This window comes from Scyliorhinus canicula, chromosome 1 (genome assembly GCF_902713615.1).
Source record: "Scyliorhinus canicula chromosome 1, sScyCan1.1, whole genome shotgun sequence".
Taxonomy (NCBI): Eukaryota; Metazoa; Chordata; class Chondrichthyes; order Carcharhiniformes; family Scyliorhinidae; genus Scyliorhinus; species Scyliorhinus canicula.
The window spans coordinates 268,961,184-268,982,582 of record NC_052146.1 but is presented as its reverse complement, the minus strand read 5'-3'; the positions used below and the strand labels follow the sequence as shown (position 1 = coordinate 268,982,582).

Genomic DNA, 21,399 nt, shown 5'->3' with positions numbered 1-21,399 from the left:
CACACTCCTTACTCAACCATTAATTTACCTTTCGCCCTCACCTTTCTGATTTAGTTGCCACTTCAATCTTGAGCTTCACTTGCCCTGCTCCTTAACTGATACACATCATTAATACTGGTGGTCACTATTCACATCTCCAGGACGTTTAGATGAACCTTGATTAAGTCAAGGATGACTGTCATAGAAATTAACAGTAACTTTGTGACTTCAGTTGAGGCTGTTTTGATGTACTGACAGCGGCAGAAACCTAATTGTATAGGTTCAAACAAGTGGGAAACAGGTCTGGATTTAGGAGGTGACATCACAAGCAAGGTTGTTGGAGATGCGGAAGTATTTTGTAAATACTGAGAGATTAAAGAAACATTTTTGAAGGATGACAAGGGTATTTTGAAAGGGAGGGAAACAATAGCTCACAAGAGGAAACAATTTACAGTTTATTTTTCTTTTAAATCATGCGATGGACAAATAAAAATACTGCTTCCCTACAGTCACTAAGAAAGACAATTCGATCGCGATTTTCCGGATAAACAATGTCCAAATCCCAGGCGTTCCTGTGTACACATGACAGATGTGAGAGATCAGACACATAGCTTCTTCTTCACCCTGCTGTGCTGCTTTTAGACTGACTCATTTTCAGTAATAGCAAGAGTTTAAATCCTCAGCTGAACATCTGTCTACAGGGGGGGAAATAACTTCCAGGCTTAATTTTATACCAAAGAAGGCCAAATTGTATCATTGATTTTCCCATTGGTTTAACCAGGCACTATTGTGTATCTTATTTACCATTCATCAGTGGCATTGATTTAAGCCCCTATGGGACATTACATTAAAATAGGGTAAGTGGCTGCCCAGTTTAAAAACTACAGGCTTTGACATTGCATCTATCAGTAAAATAATTTTTTTGCCAGATCCCTCCACTCTTAATTATCGTTGCCGGCATCCTTCCTTACACAACAAATGATGGACATGTAGTGAATCCATTGGGGATGGAGTAGCTTCATATGGTGCAGCTTCATATGGCGCATCTTTGCTGATGGCTGATGAGGCCTATCTGTGAGAGGCTGGATCTTCCATAGATCCTGCATTTGATCAGGTGCTGTTGCGAGTTGTTTTTTCGGTTCTGTTGCTAAGACACTGTAGTCACTGAGACCCTCCCTAAGAATACAGCAGATAACTCCATTGCGTACTGCTTTAAAGTAGTGAAGTACTTTTGAAGTTTAGTCGCATGTATTGCTGTGCAATATCCAACATGCTCCAGCATTCCCTCCATACATCACCCCGCCCCACTATCTCGCTTTCCTCCGTTTAAACACTCCTTAAATCCTACCTTTTGATTTAATATCTCCATATGTGGTTTGCTGCCATAATTTGTTTTACAATGCTCCTCTGATGTATTTGAGGTGTTAAAGGTTATATATACATATAAGTTGTTGTTATTGGTGTAAAATCCAAGTTATACATTTTTTAAACAGATATACATTTGTCATACACAGTACAGGCATGTCTTATGAATTTTCACTCAATACTTTTAACAATTGGGCACAAACAAGTTGTTAAAATGGCTGCTGCAAATCATGTGACTTTTGGCATTTGGACTCTAGACTGTATGAAGTCTCTGGTGGAAATGACATTAAATAGGAACATAGTCCAAAGATATGCGGGTTAGGTGGATTGGCCATGCTAAATTGCCCGTAGTGTCCTAATAAAAGTAAGGTTAAGGTTGTTGGGTTATGGGTATAGGGTGGATACGTGGGTTTGAGTAGGGTGATCATGGCTCGGCACAACATTGAGGGCCGAAGGGCCTGTTCTGTGCTGTACTGTTCTATGTTCTATGTTCTAGGTGAGAATACCTCACAGCCACATGTGGAAATCACATTTCATTGTTTAAACATGGGCCAAAACCAAAAGGCTACAGAGTTTCCAGACTGTCTTTCACGTGCTTCATACTGGACAAAAGGGAAGATCGAAACTCAACAACCTTCATCAACTTCCCATTGTATCACCATCCAAACTAGCCTGAGTGTCTCTCAGAGTGTTAACCCAGCTCTGTGTCATGTGATTGAACCTGGTTTTGGGGACTGCACCTTCATTATCAAGGAACCCAGCAGATGAATTAGAACCATCAGATGTCAGGCAGTCCAAGAACCAGACTCCAAAACTAATTGCAAAATTATTCGACCTGCTCCAGTTTCAAAGTTCACAAGAAACCTCACATCCTGCTGTGCACACTTTACATTACCATCACTTCAACTTTAGAATTATTGAATCTATTCAAAAACACATGTCTGCCATGCAGGAGGGCAGAAACCATAAATGAGAGACTGAATTAACTGTAATTTGTATAAGTGCAGACTTTGTCTGTATGTGTGAGATTTTGTGTAATTTGGGGCAAGCGTGAGAGACTAAATCGTCTTCTTCATTTTAAACTCATGAAAGCTCGCTGCTGAATTATTTAATTGAAATGCACATTCCATGGTTAAGAAAATACATCACTTTCCATCCAAAACATGCTGGTGATGGACAGTAAGAGATCAATTACATTCCCTCCATGACATTTTTCATTTAATGAATACTCTCCTGATAGCTCATTGAATCACTTATCAAGAAGCAGTTTCTTGCAGTATTTCTAATCATTAATATATTACCATGGGCCACATGGTGGTGCAATGGTTAGCGCTGCTGACTCACATGTTGGGTTCGATCCCGGCCCCGGGTCACTTTCCACGTAGAGTTTGGACCTTCTCCCATGTTTGCGAGGGTCTCACCCACACAACCCAAAGATGTGCAGGGTAGGTGGATTGGCTACGCTAAATTGCCTCTTCATTGGGAAAACAAAATAATTGGGTACTCTAAATTTTAATATACATACATATTACCATAGGATATAGGAGCAGAAATAGGCCATTTGGCCCAACGTATCTTTCTGCCATTCAATCATGGCTGATTTGTTTCCCATCCCCCATTCTCCTGCCTTCTCCCCATAATCCTTGATGCCCTTATTAATCAATAACCTATCTATCCCTGTCTTAAAGACACTCAGTGACTTGGACTCCACAGCCTTTTGCGGCAATGACTTCCACAGATTCACCCCCCTCTGGCTGAAGAAATTCTTCCTCATCTCTGTTTTAAAGGATTGTCCCTTCAGTCTGAGGTTGTACCCTCGGATTCTCGTTGCTACTGCTAGTGGAAACATCCTCTCCATGTCCACTCTACCTAGGCCTCTCAGTATTCTGCAAGTTTCAATGGGATCCCCCCTCATTCTTCTAAACTCAATTGAGTACAGACCCAGAGTCCTCAACCGCTCCTCATATGACAAGTCCTTCAATCTGGCGATCATTCTTGAAACCTCCTCTTTACCGTCTCCAAGACCAGCACATCCTTCCTTAGATATAGGCACAAAATGGCTCACAGTATTCCAAATGGGGTCTGACCAGAGCCTTATACAGCCTCAGAAGTACATAAGCGCATAAGAACTAGGAGCAGGAGTAGGCCATCTGGCCCCTCGAGCCTGCTCCACCATTCAATGAGATCATGGCTGATCTTTTGTGGATTCAGCTCCACTTTCCGGCCCGAACACCATAACCTTTAATCCCTTTATTCTTCAACAAACTATCTATCTTTATCTTTAAAACATTTAATGAAGGAGCCCCGACTGCTTCATGGGCAAGGACTTCCATAGATTCACAACCCTTTGGGTGAAGAGGTTCTTCCTAAACTCAGTCCTAAATCGACTTCCCCTTATTTTAATGCTATGCCCCCTAGTTCTGCTTTCACCCGCCAGTGGAAACAACCTGCCCGCATCTATCCTATCTATTCCCTTCATAATTTTATATGTTTCTAGAAGATTCCCCCCCCCCCCCCCCGCATCCTTCTAACTTCCAATGAGTACAGTCCCAGTCTACTCAACCTCTCCTCGTAATCCAACCCCTTCAAAAACCTGCCCGCATCTATCCTATCTATTCCCTTCATAATTTTATATGTTTCTATACGATCCCCCCCCCCCCCCCGCATCTTTCTAACTTCCAATGAGTACAGTCCCAGTCTACTCAACCTCTCCTCATAATCCAACCCCTTCAAAAACTGAACACAATACTCCAGGTGTGGCCTCACCAACACCTTATACAATTGCAGCATAACCTCCCTAGTCTTAAACTCCATCCCTCTAGCAATGAAGGACAAAACTCCATTTGCCTTCTTAATCACCTGTTGCACCTGTAAACCAGTTTTTTGTGACTCAAGCACTAGCACACCCAGGTCTCTCTGCACAGCAGCATGTTTTAGTATTTTATCATTTAAATAATAATCCCTTTTGCTGTCATTCCTACCAAAATGGATAACTTCACATTTGTCAACATTGTATTCCATCTGCCAGACCCTAGCCCATTCACTTAACCTATCCAAATCCCTCTTCAGACTTCCAGTATCCTCTGCACTTTTTGCTTTACCACTCATCTTAGTGTCATCTGCAAACTTGGACACATTCAACTTGGTCCCCAACTCCAAATCATCTATGTAAATGGTGAACAATTGTGGGCCCAACACGGATCCCTGAGGGACACCACTAGCTACTGATTGCCAACCAGAAAAACACCCATTAATCCCCATGCTTTGCTTTCTATTAATTAACCAATCCTCTAACCATGCTACTACTTTACCTGTCCCTCTAGCCTTAGCAGGAAGTAACACCGTAAGCACAGACCAGTGGAAAACAAGCAATATCAATCATTGTTGTTAAGCAGTGGTGGTATCATTCAGAGTTTTGAGGGAAACAGTCACTGTTCACAGTTGTGTGAAATGCAGGAAATCAGAAGATGGAATAGAAAATCAAGGAAAGAACGAGGAAATCTGATTCATGGAGAAATGAAAATAGAGGAAAGGATGGAGGGGACAAGGGAAAGAAAAAGAATAACAGAAAGGGGAAACTGCATGAAATGGGAACCAATGAATGGGGGATTAAGGAAAGAAAAATGCAGGAAAGCAAGAGGAGAAATGAAAGAAACCAAAGAGGGAATAAGTAAAAAGGTTAAGGAAGGTTTGAAAGGTTTTAGGATGAAAGCAAGAAATATAATGAGAAGGTACGAAAGAGCTAAGGAATACCACAACAATGATAGCTCTGGAATTTCGCAAGGATCTATCCTCAGCTCCTTCTTTTCTCTTGCTGCCTCTTACTAATTCATGTGCAGTCATGGGATATCTTACATGTTAACATCCAGCTCTACGACTCAGTCACTCTTGACCCTTCACTGCCCCTGTGCTGTCAGATGACTGAAACAGGATTAACACCACCTTGGTGACCTATCAACTCTGAGCTGAGCCTCCTATCCCATATTATGCCCACCACAATATTGTCATTTTCATATTTGTAGCATTGCCTAGCTCCCACATCTGCCTCTGCCTGATGAAACAGTTATCCATGATTTTGTCACCTGCAGATTTGAATATTCAAAAGCTCTCCTGGCCTCTCATCCTCCTCCCCATCCCACCCCCCACTCCCTCTCATCCCTAAATTGCTGAATCCAAAATCTTTGAGCTGGCTTTCCATCTTGCATTATTCCTACTCGGAGAAAATATTGTCACTGCGGATAAACATTGCTTCCCTGTCTTTCAAAGTCTCAAAATGATAACTCTCACCCGAATGTTTAAAGCTCTTCATGGTCATACCCCTCAGAGCCTCCTGTTCAAACTCTCTTTGCTCTTTGGTGGCCATGTGATCTCTGGTGCCCTCCCTAAATCCTTCTGCCTCCCCCCCTTTTCCATGACGATTCTCATTGCGACCCACCTCTTTCGAGCGAGTTTTTCGTTGTTCTTTCTAATCTCTCCTTCATTGAGTCAGCAGCCAATTTATATCCAGACCCCCCCCCCCCCCCCCCGTTAAGTGCCTTGGCATGGGTTTCCATGTTGAAGAAATTACATAAACATTGTCTAGAAAGAAATTGAGAGAGAGTGAAAAGGGGAAAAGAAAAGAAAGGGGCGAGGGAACGAAAAATAGAACGAGAGAAACAAGAGTGGAAATAATTGCAGCAGAGTTTGAGCAGATTTCTTTTCCCAGCTCTCTGGTGGCGCGCTAGGAGGCAGGAGGACTCGTGAAGTGGAGGCGGGAGGCCTCAAGAGCAAAGGGACACTGTCTTCACAGGGTATTCCCAGAAATGGGAAGGACAGCAGCGCGAACGTTCACTGACGGGAGGCGGGCGGGAAATTAGTGGCCACTTTGTGCCTCACCAGCATTTATCAAAGTTGCGACCGGGCGGCGGAACTCCAGTTCTAACCTGAGGAGACAGGGAGGAATGGGAAATGCATGAGGAAAAGGACATGTGGAAGATGGGCGGGAGAGCAGAGGTTGACAGAAGAGTGACTGTGGAAGGGAGCGCGGTGGCTTCATGTGAGGAGACAACTGAGCGATGGATTGAGAGTACAAAAATAGATCTTAAATAAATAATTGTGACCAAGAACGTCAAAGTTACATTGTAATAAGTTTCAAAATGTCTTAACGTGGTATCCTTTTTAATTATAGGGAAACTCTCAGGTAATATGATCACACGCTACACTTAAAACTTCTTTCACTTACATTTCCTTTTGAACGGGTGACCACCACTGATACAGATGGTTAATTTCAAGGTTTCACATTTGACCTAAATTGAGTGCATTCATTCGTTTATGTTGAACTTTTAACCAACCTAAAGTAGATGCAGAAAATGAAAGCAAACTGCCCACGTTTCGTTTTATTATTCTTAAATAGCAATAATAATAATAACCGCTTATTGTCACAAGTAGGCTGCAATGAAGTTACTGTGAAAAGCCCCAAACACCAGAGTAAGCATTTCAAGGAGGGTTATAGTCATAATCGAGATATATTTCACACGATTTAATTGGGAAAAGGAAAGGATCTCTGAAAAGATGCATCTTATCCTTACAACGACCTGTAACTTAATTGCAGTGTTATTGCAAGCCTACTTGTAACAATAATAAAGTTTATTATAATAAAAATTATAATGAACATTTTGGCTGCCATTTCATTGCTTGTGTGGAACTTTGCTACTTGAGTTTCTTGCAATACAGGCGACAATTGAATAGTACTTCACTGCCTCGAGAGCGTATGGGGCGATCCTGAACGGAACACTGTCAATTCCAGCCTTCGTCATTTTCCTTTATGCGCAAGTGACCAACTAGTGACCACACACTTGGTCCTAATAGAGAGCCGAGGGGGTAAAAAGTGCGCCCAACACTTTTCCAAGGCCAAATTAACACACACAAGAAAAACATTGTGATGTGGACCTTCCTAACATAAATCACGTTTGAAGGAACAAACCTTCCAGACCTACCTGGGTCAGGGAGCTACTGCGACACTATGGCTTGATTCAGATTTGTGTTTTCGCTGCGACATTAAACGAGTTGTTTGGCATTGACAGATCTTGTCTGATTATATATATATATATATATGCATGTCCATTGTAACCTGTCTCTTTTTTCTGTTTTGCCATGGGAGCCTGCAGGCTCTTGTTGGATCGAGTCATATTAACCGGACACAGTCGAATTCTCCTCTTCCTTTAACTTAGTTTCAATCGATTTATATTTAACGGTTTTTTTTTAATTGTAATCATCAGTTTCTGGGTAGAAGCAATTAACTCCATTTTCCTCCCATTAATTGCTTTATAATTAGAGACAACGCGATTACTGTCCTGTCGAACAACAATCTAAACATTTAATGAAGGCAGCTTTTGGGGCCCCCACTCTTTCGATTGCTTTTTTTTCTGAAACGTGTTCTGATTTCAGTTTACTTTGAGCATTCTAATTTGAGTTAAAAAAGTAAACCCTGAGGTAGCTGTGTAGCACCCGCTGTGATATTGTGTCACCCCTGTGTCTGATGTAGAACATTTCAGGAACACGAGGTTGCAACATTGCTGCGCCGGGTCGGAAAAGAAGTTGGTAGGTTTTGGGGAACTTACACGGCGATGTGTCCGGCTGCAATACTATTAACATGGAGAAAATGAGTATTCCACAGCTTAATCCGACCAAAGAAACGGGTGTAAACAGTACAATCCAGATAAATCAAAATGAAACACGGAATGACAAAACTGCATCAGAAAATATATAGTTGCAACTTCCTGCTGTCTCTCGCCCTGCTCTTAACCTGTTGGGAAGTATTTGCGAAACCTTGTCAACCCACCCAAGTACGATTTGAGCCACAAAGAACGTCCCTCATGACAAGAGAAAGACAAGGAAATTGCATGTTTGATTACAACTCCAAGCTTATTGTTCTTATAATTATACTATACGTTAAAGGCTTTGGAGAAAGCTCATAGAGGGAACTGGGATCCATATCGGGCAAACACCTTTTCTTCAAATGTCTGCTATTGTTATTTAAGAAACTGCTCTGCCTTGTTGGCACATTTCATTTTTTTTCCATATGCTGTCTGGTTGAGGCATGTCATTTGGGTTATTAGAGATGAATTAGTGTGTTTTTTTTTACAAAGGGGCGCTTAGTTTTAAACCGCTCGCCTGTCCACCTGAGTGTTGACACATAGCCACCCACAACGCTCCCCCCTGACTTTCCCTGCCACCCATTGCACTCCAGCGCACTTTAATTATTCGAATTAAAGCCCATTCACTTGTCCTTCAGTCCTGCCACTGCTTGTCTGTAATAAAGAGGTCATCGTATTCATTACCGAGTCCAACCACTTTCATTAGTTTGATTTGGCCCGACGATTGGTTGCCGGGGCCCCCACTGGGTCCTGCTGATGTCACGATGCTGCCCAAGTAAAGGTGTCAAGCTGCGCCCAGAGGTGAAGAAGATTCATTCCGCCAAGCTGGAGGGCCCAGATTTCGCTGCTGCTCCATGACATGAACATGGCTGAAGAAGGGCTGCCAGTCAGTGCACGGGGAGGCAAAATAAAAGATGCTGAGTTCCCAGATCTTTATCCCGATCACATCAATTCCGTTCATTCAAACGCGGGTGAGTACTTTTCACAGCAATATATGTTGATACCTTCACCACTCATACCCGCTCATACAACAGTTCCAGTTATATCACACTCCTTGACACATACTCATAATCATTTATTGATTTAGTCACTTACAGCTTTAAGCCACAAAATACATCCATACAATATTTCACTTGGGCAATGGGTCCACACAGGTATCACAAATCCGTCAAACAAACATTGACAGTCATGTAGTGATGCATGGTAACATTATAGAGGTATTCCTCATCACCCTATGCACAGGCCCACACATTACATAGAAGGGAAATTACTGAGATTCTGAAAAGTTAATAACATGACTGTTGGTCTTCAGCCATATCCCGTCTATATTTTAGCCCCGCTTCAAAACAAAAACCTTTAAAAAAATTGTTTTCATCGTTTCGCTCTGAGAGAACAAGTGGAAAAAAATACAACTGTACAAATCCAAGTAGTTTGTACACACGATGGCATCCTGTTTGTTTAAGCAACTTCACCTTTGTGGTGAATGAGGTACAGAATTATACATTTGTGTCAAATATGAAACTCAGTCTGGACGATGCTTTACCGGGAGGTGAATGAATTTTCCGCCGCAGAGCCGGTTGGCAGGGCGGAGGGAGGTGAGAACGCAATCTTATCTGAATCGTTCACCACTGTGGCTCAGTCCTGCAGCTTCAAAGAAAACTTTCTAATATCCTGAGGAAGCACACACACAAACAGTCCCTCCATATATACAGGCTGTGGGTTAAACACCTTGTAAATTGTAATGCAATAATCTGCTTGAATCCCAGACCATCAAACCCATCAAATCAAAATATTAGACCCAAAATAAGGTGAGAATTGTCTGACTATCAGTCTATTGGAAGGAAGGAAAATTTAATTGTAGCTGAGCTAGGTGGCGGGGTGAAACTACTTCACTCCAAATGTACTCGGGTCATGCTGCACACACATTTATTTGTTAATGTGTCTCCGGTAAATACGGTGCAGCCCTGGCCTAACGCTTCATGGAGCTCAGGAAAAGGGTCGCTAAATATTTTCATCCATATCCATTTTATTCGAGAGGAAAATAACTTTCTTTGGCACATTTAAATGGGAAACGTTCTAACTGTCGATAATTTCCAAAACACAAAGCGGGGCAAATTACACCTGAAACGTTTGCCATCTTGCAGTGTTCCACTTACCTAAACGATGCGTGTATATTGTTCTATCTGATATTCAAATATAACAGGATCCTTTTTCATCATGGAGTTTTCATTTATAAAACACGCTCTGTTTAGAAATACTTGTACAGAGTAATCGGTGTGAGTGGAAACCCATACAAATGCATGGTATATTTGAGTTGTAGCGTTTTCTGTAATAAGAACAGTATCTATAATTTAATAAAAATCCAAATGAGACACTGAGCATGCCTATTTACTTGGCGTTGTTGATCAGCACTGGATGTAATGACAGTTTTATCTTTTCAATTCTATGTTAATTACAGAGGGTTTTACAAATTCATTTAGCAAAAAATCCGTATTAAATATTGGTGGATATATTGTCGCCACCGGTCTACTGTTCGACATAGGAGTGACAAGTTGAATCACCTTCCGTGCTGTCAGATTCCACTATTCTATTCACACTCTAAGGTTCAACCAAATTTGAAAATAAGATGAACTGCGGTATTTATGTCGATACAATTGGAACGTATATCACTGGGGTGGAATCTATTCGCCTCCGGCGCAAATCCCGTTCTCACCGCGAGAATGGGAGTTTTCCCGGCAGCGTGGGGTGGCATCAATAGGAAATCCCAGGCACCGCTGGCAGAGACCAACCAAAGGCCACCCTCCCCCACAATGCAAAACCTGCCCACCCCACCCCCACCAGATCCCCCACTGCCCTCCACCATAGACTCCTAAATAAAGAGACCCGGCAAAGATCCCTAAATGAAGAGACCGTACTCCCCAAAGAGACCCCTAAATAAGGAGACACCCTCCACAGGCTCCCCAGAAAAGAGACCCCTGTCATAAAGCCCCCCAAAGACAGACTCCTATCTGAAAGCTGGAGAGCAGTCCAGACAGAGGCAGAGAAAACAATCTCTGCTTTAACACTCACCTGTGCATTACACCTGCTGCCTCAGACACAAGAAGCAGCACCTGTCAATTCCAGGAAAGAGAGAACCAGTCAGCTGGGTTTACACCCCTCAGATCTTCAATCTGCAACCCCTTCATTCATTTCTCTTTGATATTGACTTTACTAGGCTGTGATTGACAGCTTCCACATACCCTCAGCTGTCAGCATTGTTCCATTCATCTTCCTTCATGCTATAGTACCTCCACAATGGTCTAACACCAAAATCAATAAATATAAAGCTTTGATTGACAGCTCCTGGACACTTCAAACAGTGAAGAGAGGTGATTGGGAAGTACTTAATTTAGCCCCCCCATTGACAGGCAGTGGGAGTAGAGAATCTCACCGCCAGTGAATGGCACACCGTCGAGAAAGACATGCATGGGGGACCGGAGAATCCAGTCCTGATTTCCATAAATTTTAATATACTTAAATAGCTTAATGTGCCCCCCCCCCCCCCCCCCGGCAGCATGATGTCATGCCGACATGAATCACTACTGGTTTTCAAAAGCGAAAACCAGTTGTGATGACCACGCCAGGTGTGTGGAAGTGCCTGGAGGCCCTGGGGATTGAGGGCCAAGGCTGGGCATGATCCCCTGGGACGCTGGCAGTGCACCCTGGCAATGTCAGGGGACACTGTTGGGGGAATCTATGTTGGCACTACCAGGGGACATGGAAGTGGACACTGCCAAGTGATTTCTGGCAGAGGGGGTAACCCTCCTCGATTGCGGGGGGGGCTTCCCCTTGTGTGGTGGGGGGAGAGGAGAGAGCCCCAATAACATTGCGGGTGGGGAGCGAGGTGGAATAGTGCCCTCCGATACTTCCGTGATGGGAGGGGCAGGGGGTACAGTGGCTCTGATAATTCTGTGGTAGTCATCTCGAACCTGTGGGGGTGGTTGTCCATGTCTGTGGGAGGGTTTGGGGAACATATTTTAAATGCAGATCAGTGTGCCCCGAAAAGATGCCCCCCAAGCTTGGCTGACTCTTATCAGGCCCCGCCCCATCAGAGTGATGGCAAAAACGATGCCCCCAGATTTTGTGTGTACTAAGTGCCAGAAAATCTAGTCTGAAATCTCGGCTGTGTTTCTGGAGAGAAACATGCTGCTTTTCAGTAAGACTCTGACACTTTGTCATTTGTCAGGAAAATTCTGCCCAAAGACTATAAATGCAATATTAACAAGAGCCAATCAAAGATTGCGAAAGCACAAGTGTGATTCTAACACACCACTTTGGTTACCTAAAGAAGCAATGCCATAGATCTGTACCTTAAAAAAGACAGACAGCTATCTAATTAACAAAAAAAAATCAATTTCAAGTTAACTTTTTTTAATCACCTATTTTGTGAGCATTAAAGGAAAGCATACCTCCAATCAAGTGATTGTTAAACAAATTTGCAAATGCGGAGAGATAAAGATGAGCTAAGTATAGACTTTTGACTTGCCCTATTGTGTGTGGTTGCTAACCATCATACACAAAGTAATGGATTATGTTTTTCCTCACTATTTGTGTCGAGTTAAATAAAGAATTGAATTATTGTAGCAATGTATACCACACAGCTATTATGCAATCTGACATTATCATTAACTCTACTCAAATGTCTATTTATCCTCATTAATTATTGAAAGATAATTTAATAGATGCTTTCTTTGTGTTTCATTTTGTAAAAGTATTTAAACTGTTAGAAAACAACTTGTATTCATATAAGACGTTTAACATGCTAAAATTACCCAAGGTGTAGCCTTAGCTACAGGAGACAATAATTAGTCAAATGACAGAAAGCTTGGTCGAAAAGATAGGACAAGAAAACTAAATTGGAATGGAAATCAAGTGGCAAGAATTTATGCCATGTTCTGAAGTGAATTCCAGTATTGTTCATAAAGGGTATTGAAGTCACTTTTTAAAATTCAAGTTCTCATTTGACTCAGCCAGATCCATGCTCTCAAATTAAGATAATCTTCTCGATCAGAATAGATTGGTATGAAAGTTTAGTCTAAGGTTTGTACTTTGTATTGATATAAGAATGAAACCTACGTAACTGTACAGGTATGTTTTTTGCATGAACACCTTTTGCTTGAGTTATGACCTCTTATTCAAGTGTTTCAGTGCACTCATCATGAACATGCGGTTTCAAGCACTTTGTGGTATTAAGTTACAATTGTATACATATAATGCTAAATTGCAATAAGTAATACCAAATATCGCTAAATCTCTGAAGATATTATTTGTAGTGTCAATATTGGCCATCTTATTCTCCTTTGCAATCCGCTTGTCTTGCTTCCTTAGGGATTTGCATGCATCATTTGCTAGTTAAAAAGGGATCAATGCCCCTTTGTAATTGTTAATTCTCAAACAGGTTAGCTGAACCCCCATTATTCATCTTCTTCTTGGAGTGGCATTAGTGTCAGGGCTTACTTGTATATAATGTTGTTAAATGCACTTGTGTGGTGACCTAAAATAAGGACATCTTACTATTTGAAATGATTTCTAACTTAATATTTTGTTTCTATTCTGTTTGTGCTACTGTACATAGAAAAGTTTGAACTAGATATTGAATGAACAGAGTCTATATATCATGTCTGACTAACCTGACTGGGTTCTTTGATGAAGTTACAGTGAGGGTTGATGAAGGTAGTGCAGTAGATGATGCTTCTATGGGCTTTCAAAAGGCACTTGATAAAATGTAACTTGGAAAATGTATTCAAAAAATAGAAGCACCTGTTGTCTATATGGCAAGAGTTTCAACCTACACTTGTCACTGCCTCATTACTAAGTATGCAAGGTCCCTTTTGGGTTGAGCTGGCAAGATGTAATTCTCAATGAGAATCTGACTGAGCAAATCTTCGGTCCATTCCATTTTTTCCAATTCTCTTCCCACGCCTAGTGGTGTATGAAAGCAGACTTTTGTCTGTTTCCATAGCTAGTAACTCCCGGAACAGGTCACTAATCGGTCGCCAGAGGCATGTAGCTTGAGGGCGGCCTATCTACATCAATGCACTACCTACATGCACTTTCCTTGGCCATCAAGTCCCAAAGTGGGAGGGTGGCACGGTGGCGCACTGGTTAGCACTGTTGCCTCACGGCGCTGAGGGCCTAGGTTCGATCCCGGCCCCGGGTCATTGCCCGTGTGGAGTTTGCACATTCTCCCCGTGTCTGCGTGAGTCTCACCCCCACAACCCAAAGATGTGTATGTAGGTAGATTGGCCATGCTAAATTGCCCCTAAACTGGAAAAAAAAAGAATTGAGCACTCTAATTTTTTTTTTAAAGGTCTCGGGGTGGGGCTCAAACCCAGAGCTTCTGGCTCAGAGGTGGGGACGCTACCACTGTGCCACTGGACCTCCTGAAAGCCAATCTCCTGTGGCAGACTTTAAAAAAAAAAATATTTTATTATGGTATTTGAAAATTTTTATAACAGTAACAAAAACAATTACATCAACATGGTAAAATAAACATTTCCTCCCCCTACCAGCCCAATCTTCACACACCTCAATCATACAACAATAATCCGCCCTCCCCCCCCCCACCCTTGGAATACTGCATCTGCTGACATTTTTAATTTTCCCCGTGAAAGTCGACGAACGGCTGCCACCTCCGGGTGAACCCTAACATTGACCCTCTTAAGACAAACTTTATTTTCTCGAGACTGAGAAACCCAGCCATGTCCCTAACCCAGGTCTTGACACTCAGGGGCTTTGAGTCCCTCCACATTAACAAGAACCGTCTCCAGGCTACCAGGGAGGCAAAGGCCAAGACGTCGTCCACTTTCGCCCCCTGAACTCCCGGATCTTCCGACACTCCAAAGCTCACTATGTCCGGACTCGGCACCACCCGTGTTTTTAGCACCGTGGACATTGCCTTAACAAAACCCTGCCAAAACCCTCTAAGCTTTGGAAATGCCCAAAACATGTGGACATGATTTGCTGGGCTTCCCGCGCACCTCGCACACCTATCCTCTACCCCGAAAAACCTGCTCATCCTAGCCCGCTGTCATGTGTGCCCGGTGGACTACCTTATATTGTATCAGGCTAAGCCTGGCGCATAATGAGGTGCTATTAACCCTGCTTAGGGCATCCGCCCATAGACCTGCCTCTATCTCTCCTCCTAGCTCGTCCTCCCACTTGCCCTTAAGCTCCTCCACTGGAGTTTCCTCTGCCTCCGAAAGCTCCTGGTAAATATCCGATACCTTCGCCTCTCCCACCCAGGTACTGGAAACTACTCTATCCTGTATCCCCCATGGTGGCAGCAGCGGAAAGGCTGGCATCTATTTTCTCAGGAAGTCTCGCACCTGCAAATACCTGAAACCATTCCCTGCTGGCAATTCAAATTTATCCTCCAAAGCTTTCAAGCTGGGAAAGCTCCCATCTATAAATAGATCCCCCATCCTTCTAATTCCTGCCCTCTGCCAACTCCGGAACCCGCCATCTAGCCTACCCGGTACAAACCTGTGGTTATTATAAATCAGGGTCCAAATCGATGCTCCCTCCACTCTCTTATATCTCCTCCATTGCCCCCAGATCCTCAGAGCCGCCACTACCACTGGACTTGTGGAGTATCGGGCCGGCTCCTGTGGCAGACATAATCATCGGCCAATTCAGCCACGTGGACACTTTGAATTCTTTTGGCAAATGACTAACCAGCTTGCTCATTGGTGAATTCTGCAGTGGGCTGCCCCCCCCAAACTTTTCCTCCAAGTCACTTACTACGGCACTCCAAACTCTTGGTCACTCCCTAGGACTTGAGACATGAGTATATCGAGCTCAGAATAATTTAACCCTCCAGCATTCATCTAATCCATAAATTATCTGGGAGAGGATACACATCTGAGGGACAAATGAGCATCACTATAAGAATGTAGTGTATTTGAATCTTCAGAAAACATCGTATAATGTTCTGGACATAAGGTGATTACATAGAATTAGGGCTCATGGGATTTTGGAAATCTATTAACCTGCATTGAGGGTTGGTTAATGGACAGAAAGTGGAGTATGAATAAAGGGGTAATTTTCAGCTTGGCAGACTGAAACAAGTGGCACTCCACCAGGATTAATGCTTGTGTCTCTGCTATTTTCAATCTATATCAATGACTTTGAAGAGGAAATTGAGTGTAATGTATCCTAGTACTACAAAGTATTACAATGTAATACAAAGTAATACTAAAGTATCAGTGGGGGAGCATTTTGCAGACAGTGACCATAACTCCATTAGATGCAAGATTATTATGCAAATCGACAAGGATGGACCTGAAATCAAAGTTCTAAACTGAGAGAAGGCCGATTTTAAAAAGATCTGATATGATTTGGACAGAGTAGACTGGGATCACACATTTTTCGGTAATAATAATAATAATCTTTATTAGTGTCACTAGAAGACATGCGTCAACACTGCAATGACGTCACTGTGAAAATCCGCTCGTCGCCATTCCCGGGCGCCTGTACGGGTACACAGAGGAAGAATTCAGAATGTCCAATTCACCTCACAGGCCCGTCTTTCGGGACTTGTGAGAGGAAACTGGAACACCCGGGGGAAACCCACGCAGACACGGGGAGAACGGGCAGACTCTGTACAGACAGTGACCCAAGCCGGGAATAGAATCTGGGTCCCTGGCGTTGTGAAGCAAATCTGTGACAGAATAGTGGGACACATTCAAGAAGAAAATCGGGAGAGTACAGGGCCGATATGTTCCAAACTGGATAAAGGATGGGACCAACAAATCCAGTAAACCCTGGATATCGAGTATTTACAGCATTAGATCAGGAGAAAAGGGAAGACCTATGGCAGGTATCGAGGGCTCAAAATAGCAGGAGTCCTAGAGGTGTATATAATGTATAAAAGGGACTTCAAAAGACAGTGGAGACGGCATAGGGGGGAAACAGGGGGCTCAATGGAGGCTCCATTAGGTGGAAATCATCGGTTCATCCCGGGGAACACTGATTGGGGATTTAGGGAGTGGCATAGGGTGGGCATCAGTAAACTGAGGGACCTGTTTATTGGCGGGAGGTTTGCGGGCCTGGGGGAACTGGAAGATAAATTTGGGCTCCTCCAAGGGAACATGTTCAGATACTTGCTGGTAAAGGCGTTTGCTAGGCGACAGGTAGAGGAATTCCCTTTGCTGCCCTCGCGGGGGGCGAAGGACAGAGTGCTTTCGGGGGTGTGAGTCGGAGAGGGGAAGGTGTCTGACATTTATAAGGTAATGCAGGAAGTGGCGGAGTCGTCAGTGGAGGAGCTGAAGGCTAAATGGGGGAGGAACTCGGGGAGCAGATAGAGGACGGGACTTGTGCGGAGGCCTTGGAGAGAGTCAACTCTTCCTCCTCATGTGCGAGGCTTAGTCTCATCCAATTCAAGGTGCTGCACCGGGCCCACATGTCCGGGACTAGGATGAGTAGGTTCTTTGGGGGTGAGGACAGGTGCACCAGGTGTTCGGGGAGTCCAGCGAATCATGCCCATATGTTTTGGGTATGCCCAGCACTGGAAGAATTCTGGAAGGGGGTGGCGGGGGCGGTGTCGAGGGTGGTTGGATCCAGGGTCAAGCCAGGGTGGGGACTCGCGATTTTTGGAGTTGCGGTGGAGCCGGGAGTGCAGGAGGCGAAAGAGGCCGATGTCCTGGCCTTTGCGTCCCTAGTAGCCCGACGGAGGACCTTGATGCAGTGGAAAGATGCGAGGCCCCCAAGTGTGGAGACCTGGATCAGTGACATGGCGGGATTTATAAAATTGGAGAGGGTCAAATTTGCCCTGAGAGGATCAATACAAGGGTTCTATAACGGTGGCAGCCTTTTCTGGACTTCCTGGCTCAAAGATAGGTACCTTGGTCAATAGCAGCAGCAACCCGGGGGGGGGGGGGAGGTTGTTCTTTATTATTGTTTCTGTTTTTTCTATGGTTATGTAACTTAACATTGTGTTAATTTAAGTTGTTGTTAATATGTTTTGTTGTTCATTGAGGATGGGCGAATGTTTATGACGGCTATCATTATTGTTATTGTTGGTATTTTATTGCGGTTCGTTATATAAATACAAAATTTTTCAATAAAAATTATTTTTTTTTAAAAGGGACTTCAAAAGGAAATTAGGAGAGCACAAAGGAGATATGAAAGAATACTGGCAGGTACAATAAAGGAAAATCCCAAGTTGTTTTACAAGTATATTAAGGGTAAAATTATAATTGGGGAAACTGCAGGCCCATTAATGACCACAGCGGTCATTTGTGTCTGGAGCCAGAGTACGTACATAGGGTTGAATTTGAATACTTTGTGTCGGTGTTAACTAGTGAAGGGGCCAGTGTGGCTATTGAAATTAAGGAGAAGGACTGTTATAAAATTAAATAAATGAACATAGACCGAGAGGAGGTTCTGAGTCACCTGTCATGTTTAAAAGTAGACAAATCTCCAGGGGCCAGATGAAATGTGTCCCAGGCTGTTAAGTGAGGCAAGGGAGGAAATAGCAGGGGCGCTGGCAATAATTTTTAATTCCTCTCTGGCCACAGGAGAGGTGCCGGAGGACTGGAGGATAGCCAATGTGATACCAATATTCAAGAAGGGAAGAAGGGACAAACCAGGAAACCACACGCCAGTCAGTCTAACCGCAATGATGTGGAAACTATTAGAAGCAATCCTGGGAGGCAAAATTAATCTACATTTGGAGAGGCAGGGATTAATCAAGAATAGTCAGCATGGTTTCGTTGAGGGAAAGTGATGCCTGACAAACGTGATTGAATTTTTCAAAGGGGTGACCAGGTGTGAAGATGAGGGAAATGCATTTGACGTAGTCTACTTGGACTTCAGCAATGCTCTTGGTAAGGTCCCACATGGGAGACAGATAACAAAGGTTATCCAAGGAATCCAAGGAAATTTGGCAAATTGGACCTAGAATTTGCTGACTGGCAGGAACCAGAGGGTGGTGGTCGAGGGATGTTTTTATAACTGGAAGCCTGTGTCCAGTGGGGTCCTGTAGGGATTAGGAGGGTTTAAAAAAAAATAAAAAAATTTAGATACCCAATTATTTTTTCTACTTAAGGGGCAATTTAGAATGGCCAATCTACCTATCCTGCACATCTTTGGGTTGTGGGGGTGAAACCCACGCAGACACGGGGAGAATGTGCAAACTCCACACGGACAGTGACCCAGGGCCGGGATTCGAACCCGGGTCCTCAGCGCCGTAGGCAGCAATGCTAACCACTGTGCCACCGTGCTGCCCCGAATGTAGGAGGGTTGATCAGTAAGTTCACGGATGATACGAAAATTGGTGGGGTGGCGAATCGCGAGGAGGGTAGCCTTAGATTACAGGAGGATATAGAATGGCAAATGGAATTCAACCTGGATAACTGTAGTGATGGACTTGGGCTGGACAAACAAGGCAAGGGTATACATGAAAAATGGCAGGGCCCTGCGAAACATTGAGATCAGCATGTACATTGGTCTCTTATAGTAGCAGAGCAGGTAGATACAGTGGTTGAGAAGGCATACTTGCCTTTTTTAGCAGAGGCATAGAGTTTAAGAGCAGAGAGATAATGCTGCAACTGTATAAAATATTGGTTAGGCCACCACTAGAGTACTGTGTGTAGTTCTAGAATCCACATTATAGGAGGGATGTAATAGCACTGGAAAGGGTGCAGAGGAAATTTATCAGGATGTGGCCTGGGCTGGAGAGTTTTAGCTATGATGAGAGATTGGATAGATTGGGGTTGTTTTCCTTAGAGCAGAGGAGATTGATGGGGAACATGATTAAGATGTATAAAATTATGAGTGGATTAGACAGGAAGAAACAGTTCCCCTTGGAGGAGGGATCAATGGACAAGGGGCTTAAATTTAAGGTAAGAAGTAGGAGGCTTAGTGGGGACGTGGGGAAAAATATTTTCACCCAGAGGGTGGTGGGAGTTTGGAACTTGCTGCCTGAAAGGGTGATGGAGGCAGATACCCTCATAACATTTGAGAAGTATTTAGATGTGCGCTTGCGATGCCAAGGCATATAAGGCTATGGGCCAAGTGCTGAAAAATGGGATTAAAATACTTAGATGGTTGTTTTTGACCGGCACAGACACGATGGGACAAAGGGCCTTTTCTGTGCTGTAGACCTCTATGACTCTAAAATTAAGTTGGAAAGTAGGTTCTGAGGGGGATGCAAAGAAGCTGCAAAGGGATAGAGGCAAATTAATTGAATGGGCAACATGGCAGAGGTGTCCTTTTACATGAATCACAAAAAGTCAATATGCAGTTATGGTAAGCAATTAAGAAAGCAAATGGTATGTTATTACAAAGGGATTGGAGTATAGGATTAAAGAAGTTTTTACTGAAATTGCTTTGGGCCTAGATGAGACCACACCTGGCGTGCTGTGTGCAATTTTGTCTTCTTACCTTACCTAAGGAAGGATTGATTTGCCTGAGAGATAATGCAACAAAGGTACACTAGTCTGACACTGAGATGAGGGAACTTCTCTATGAGGAGACATTGAGTAGACTCAGCCTTTGTTCCCTAATTGAAAAGAATAAGAGGTTATCGCAATGAAACATTAAAATATTTCTTAAGGACAACATAAATGTTGGGAGGATGTTTCCCTGAACTAGAGAGTCTCAGATTAGGGGTCACAGTCTCCGTATAAGGGGCCAGCACTGAAATGAGGAAACGTTTCTTCACTGAAAGGGTTATGAACTGTTGGAATTCTTTACCTCTGGGAGTTATGTATCCTCAGTTGTTTTGTCTACATGTTAGGGATTGACAGAATTTTGGATACTAGATGAATCAAGGGATATGGGGATACTGTAAGATGTTGTCGCTGAGGTAACTTGCCAGGCATGATCTTTTGAATGACAAAGCAAACTCAAAGGACAAAATGATGTAGTTCTACTCCTATTTCTCATGTTTCTTATTGTTCAAATCATTGAATGAGTGCTGCAATCAAAATCAACAGTCTGGCTACCTGTTTTCACACATCAAGCCATTCCTCTCAGAAGGGAAGCTGAAATAATTAAAGACCAGAATTGGACACCGCTATCTCAGAGCAGCTCATTTAAAAAAGATCTCAGAAGCTCCTAAGATGTGACCTGAAGAACACCTCCTGGTTAGAGTCCAAAGGACTGAAAACCTCAATCTTTCATCAAAAGAGTGCAGTAAATCAGCAGAGTTAATAAGCAAAATCGTAGTCTCCAAGGTTCATCCTTTCTCCTTCACGTACTGACCCAGCTTCCCCTTTAATGCAACAATGCTATTTAATTCAACCGTTACATGTTGTAGTGAGTTCCACATGCTGACTACTCTTTGGGAAAGAGATTTCTCCTGAATTTCCCATTTTATTCATTAGAGACTATTTGGTAGTTATGGCCCTTGTTTTGAATGGCTTCACAACTGGAA

The 21,399-nt window shown here is 43.3% G+C and overlaps 1 protein-coding gene across 1 annotated transcript in view; it reads left to right on the top strand.

The window, feature by feature from the left end:
- Positions 1-4,794: 4,794 nt before the first annotated feature.
- Positions 4,795-21,399, top strand: part of prop1 (PROP paired-like homeobox 1) — a 49,917-nt gene continuing 33,312 nt past the window's right edge. Inside the window, exon 1 of the mRNA XM_038794225.1 lies at positions 4,795-5,075. Coding sequence (XP_038650153.1) covers positions 4,795-5,075 — 281 coding nt within the window. The remainder of the gene's footprint in view (positions 5,076-21,399) is intronic.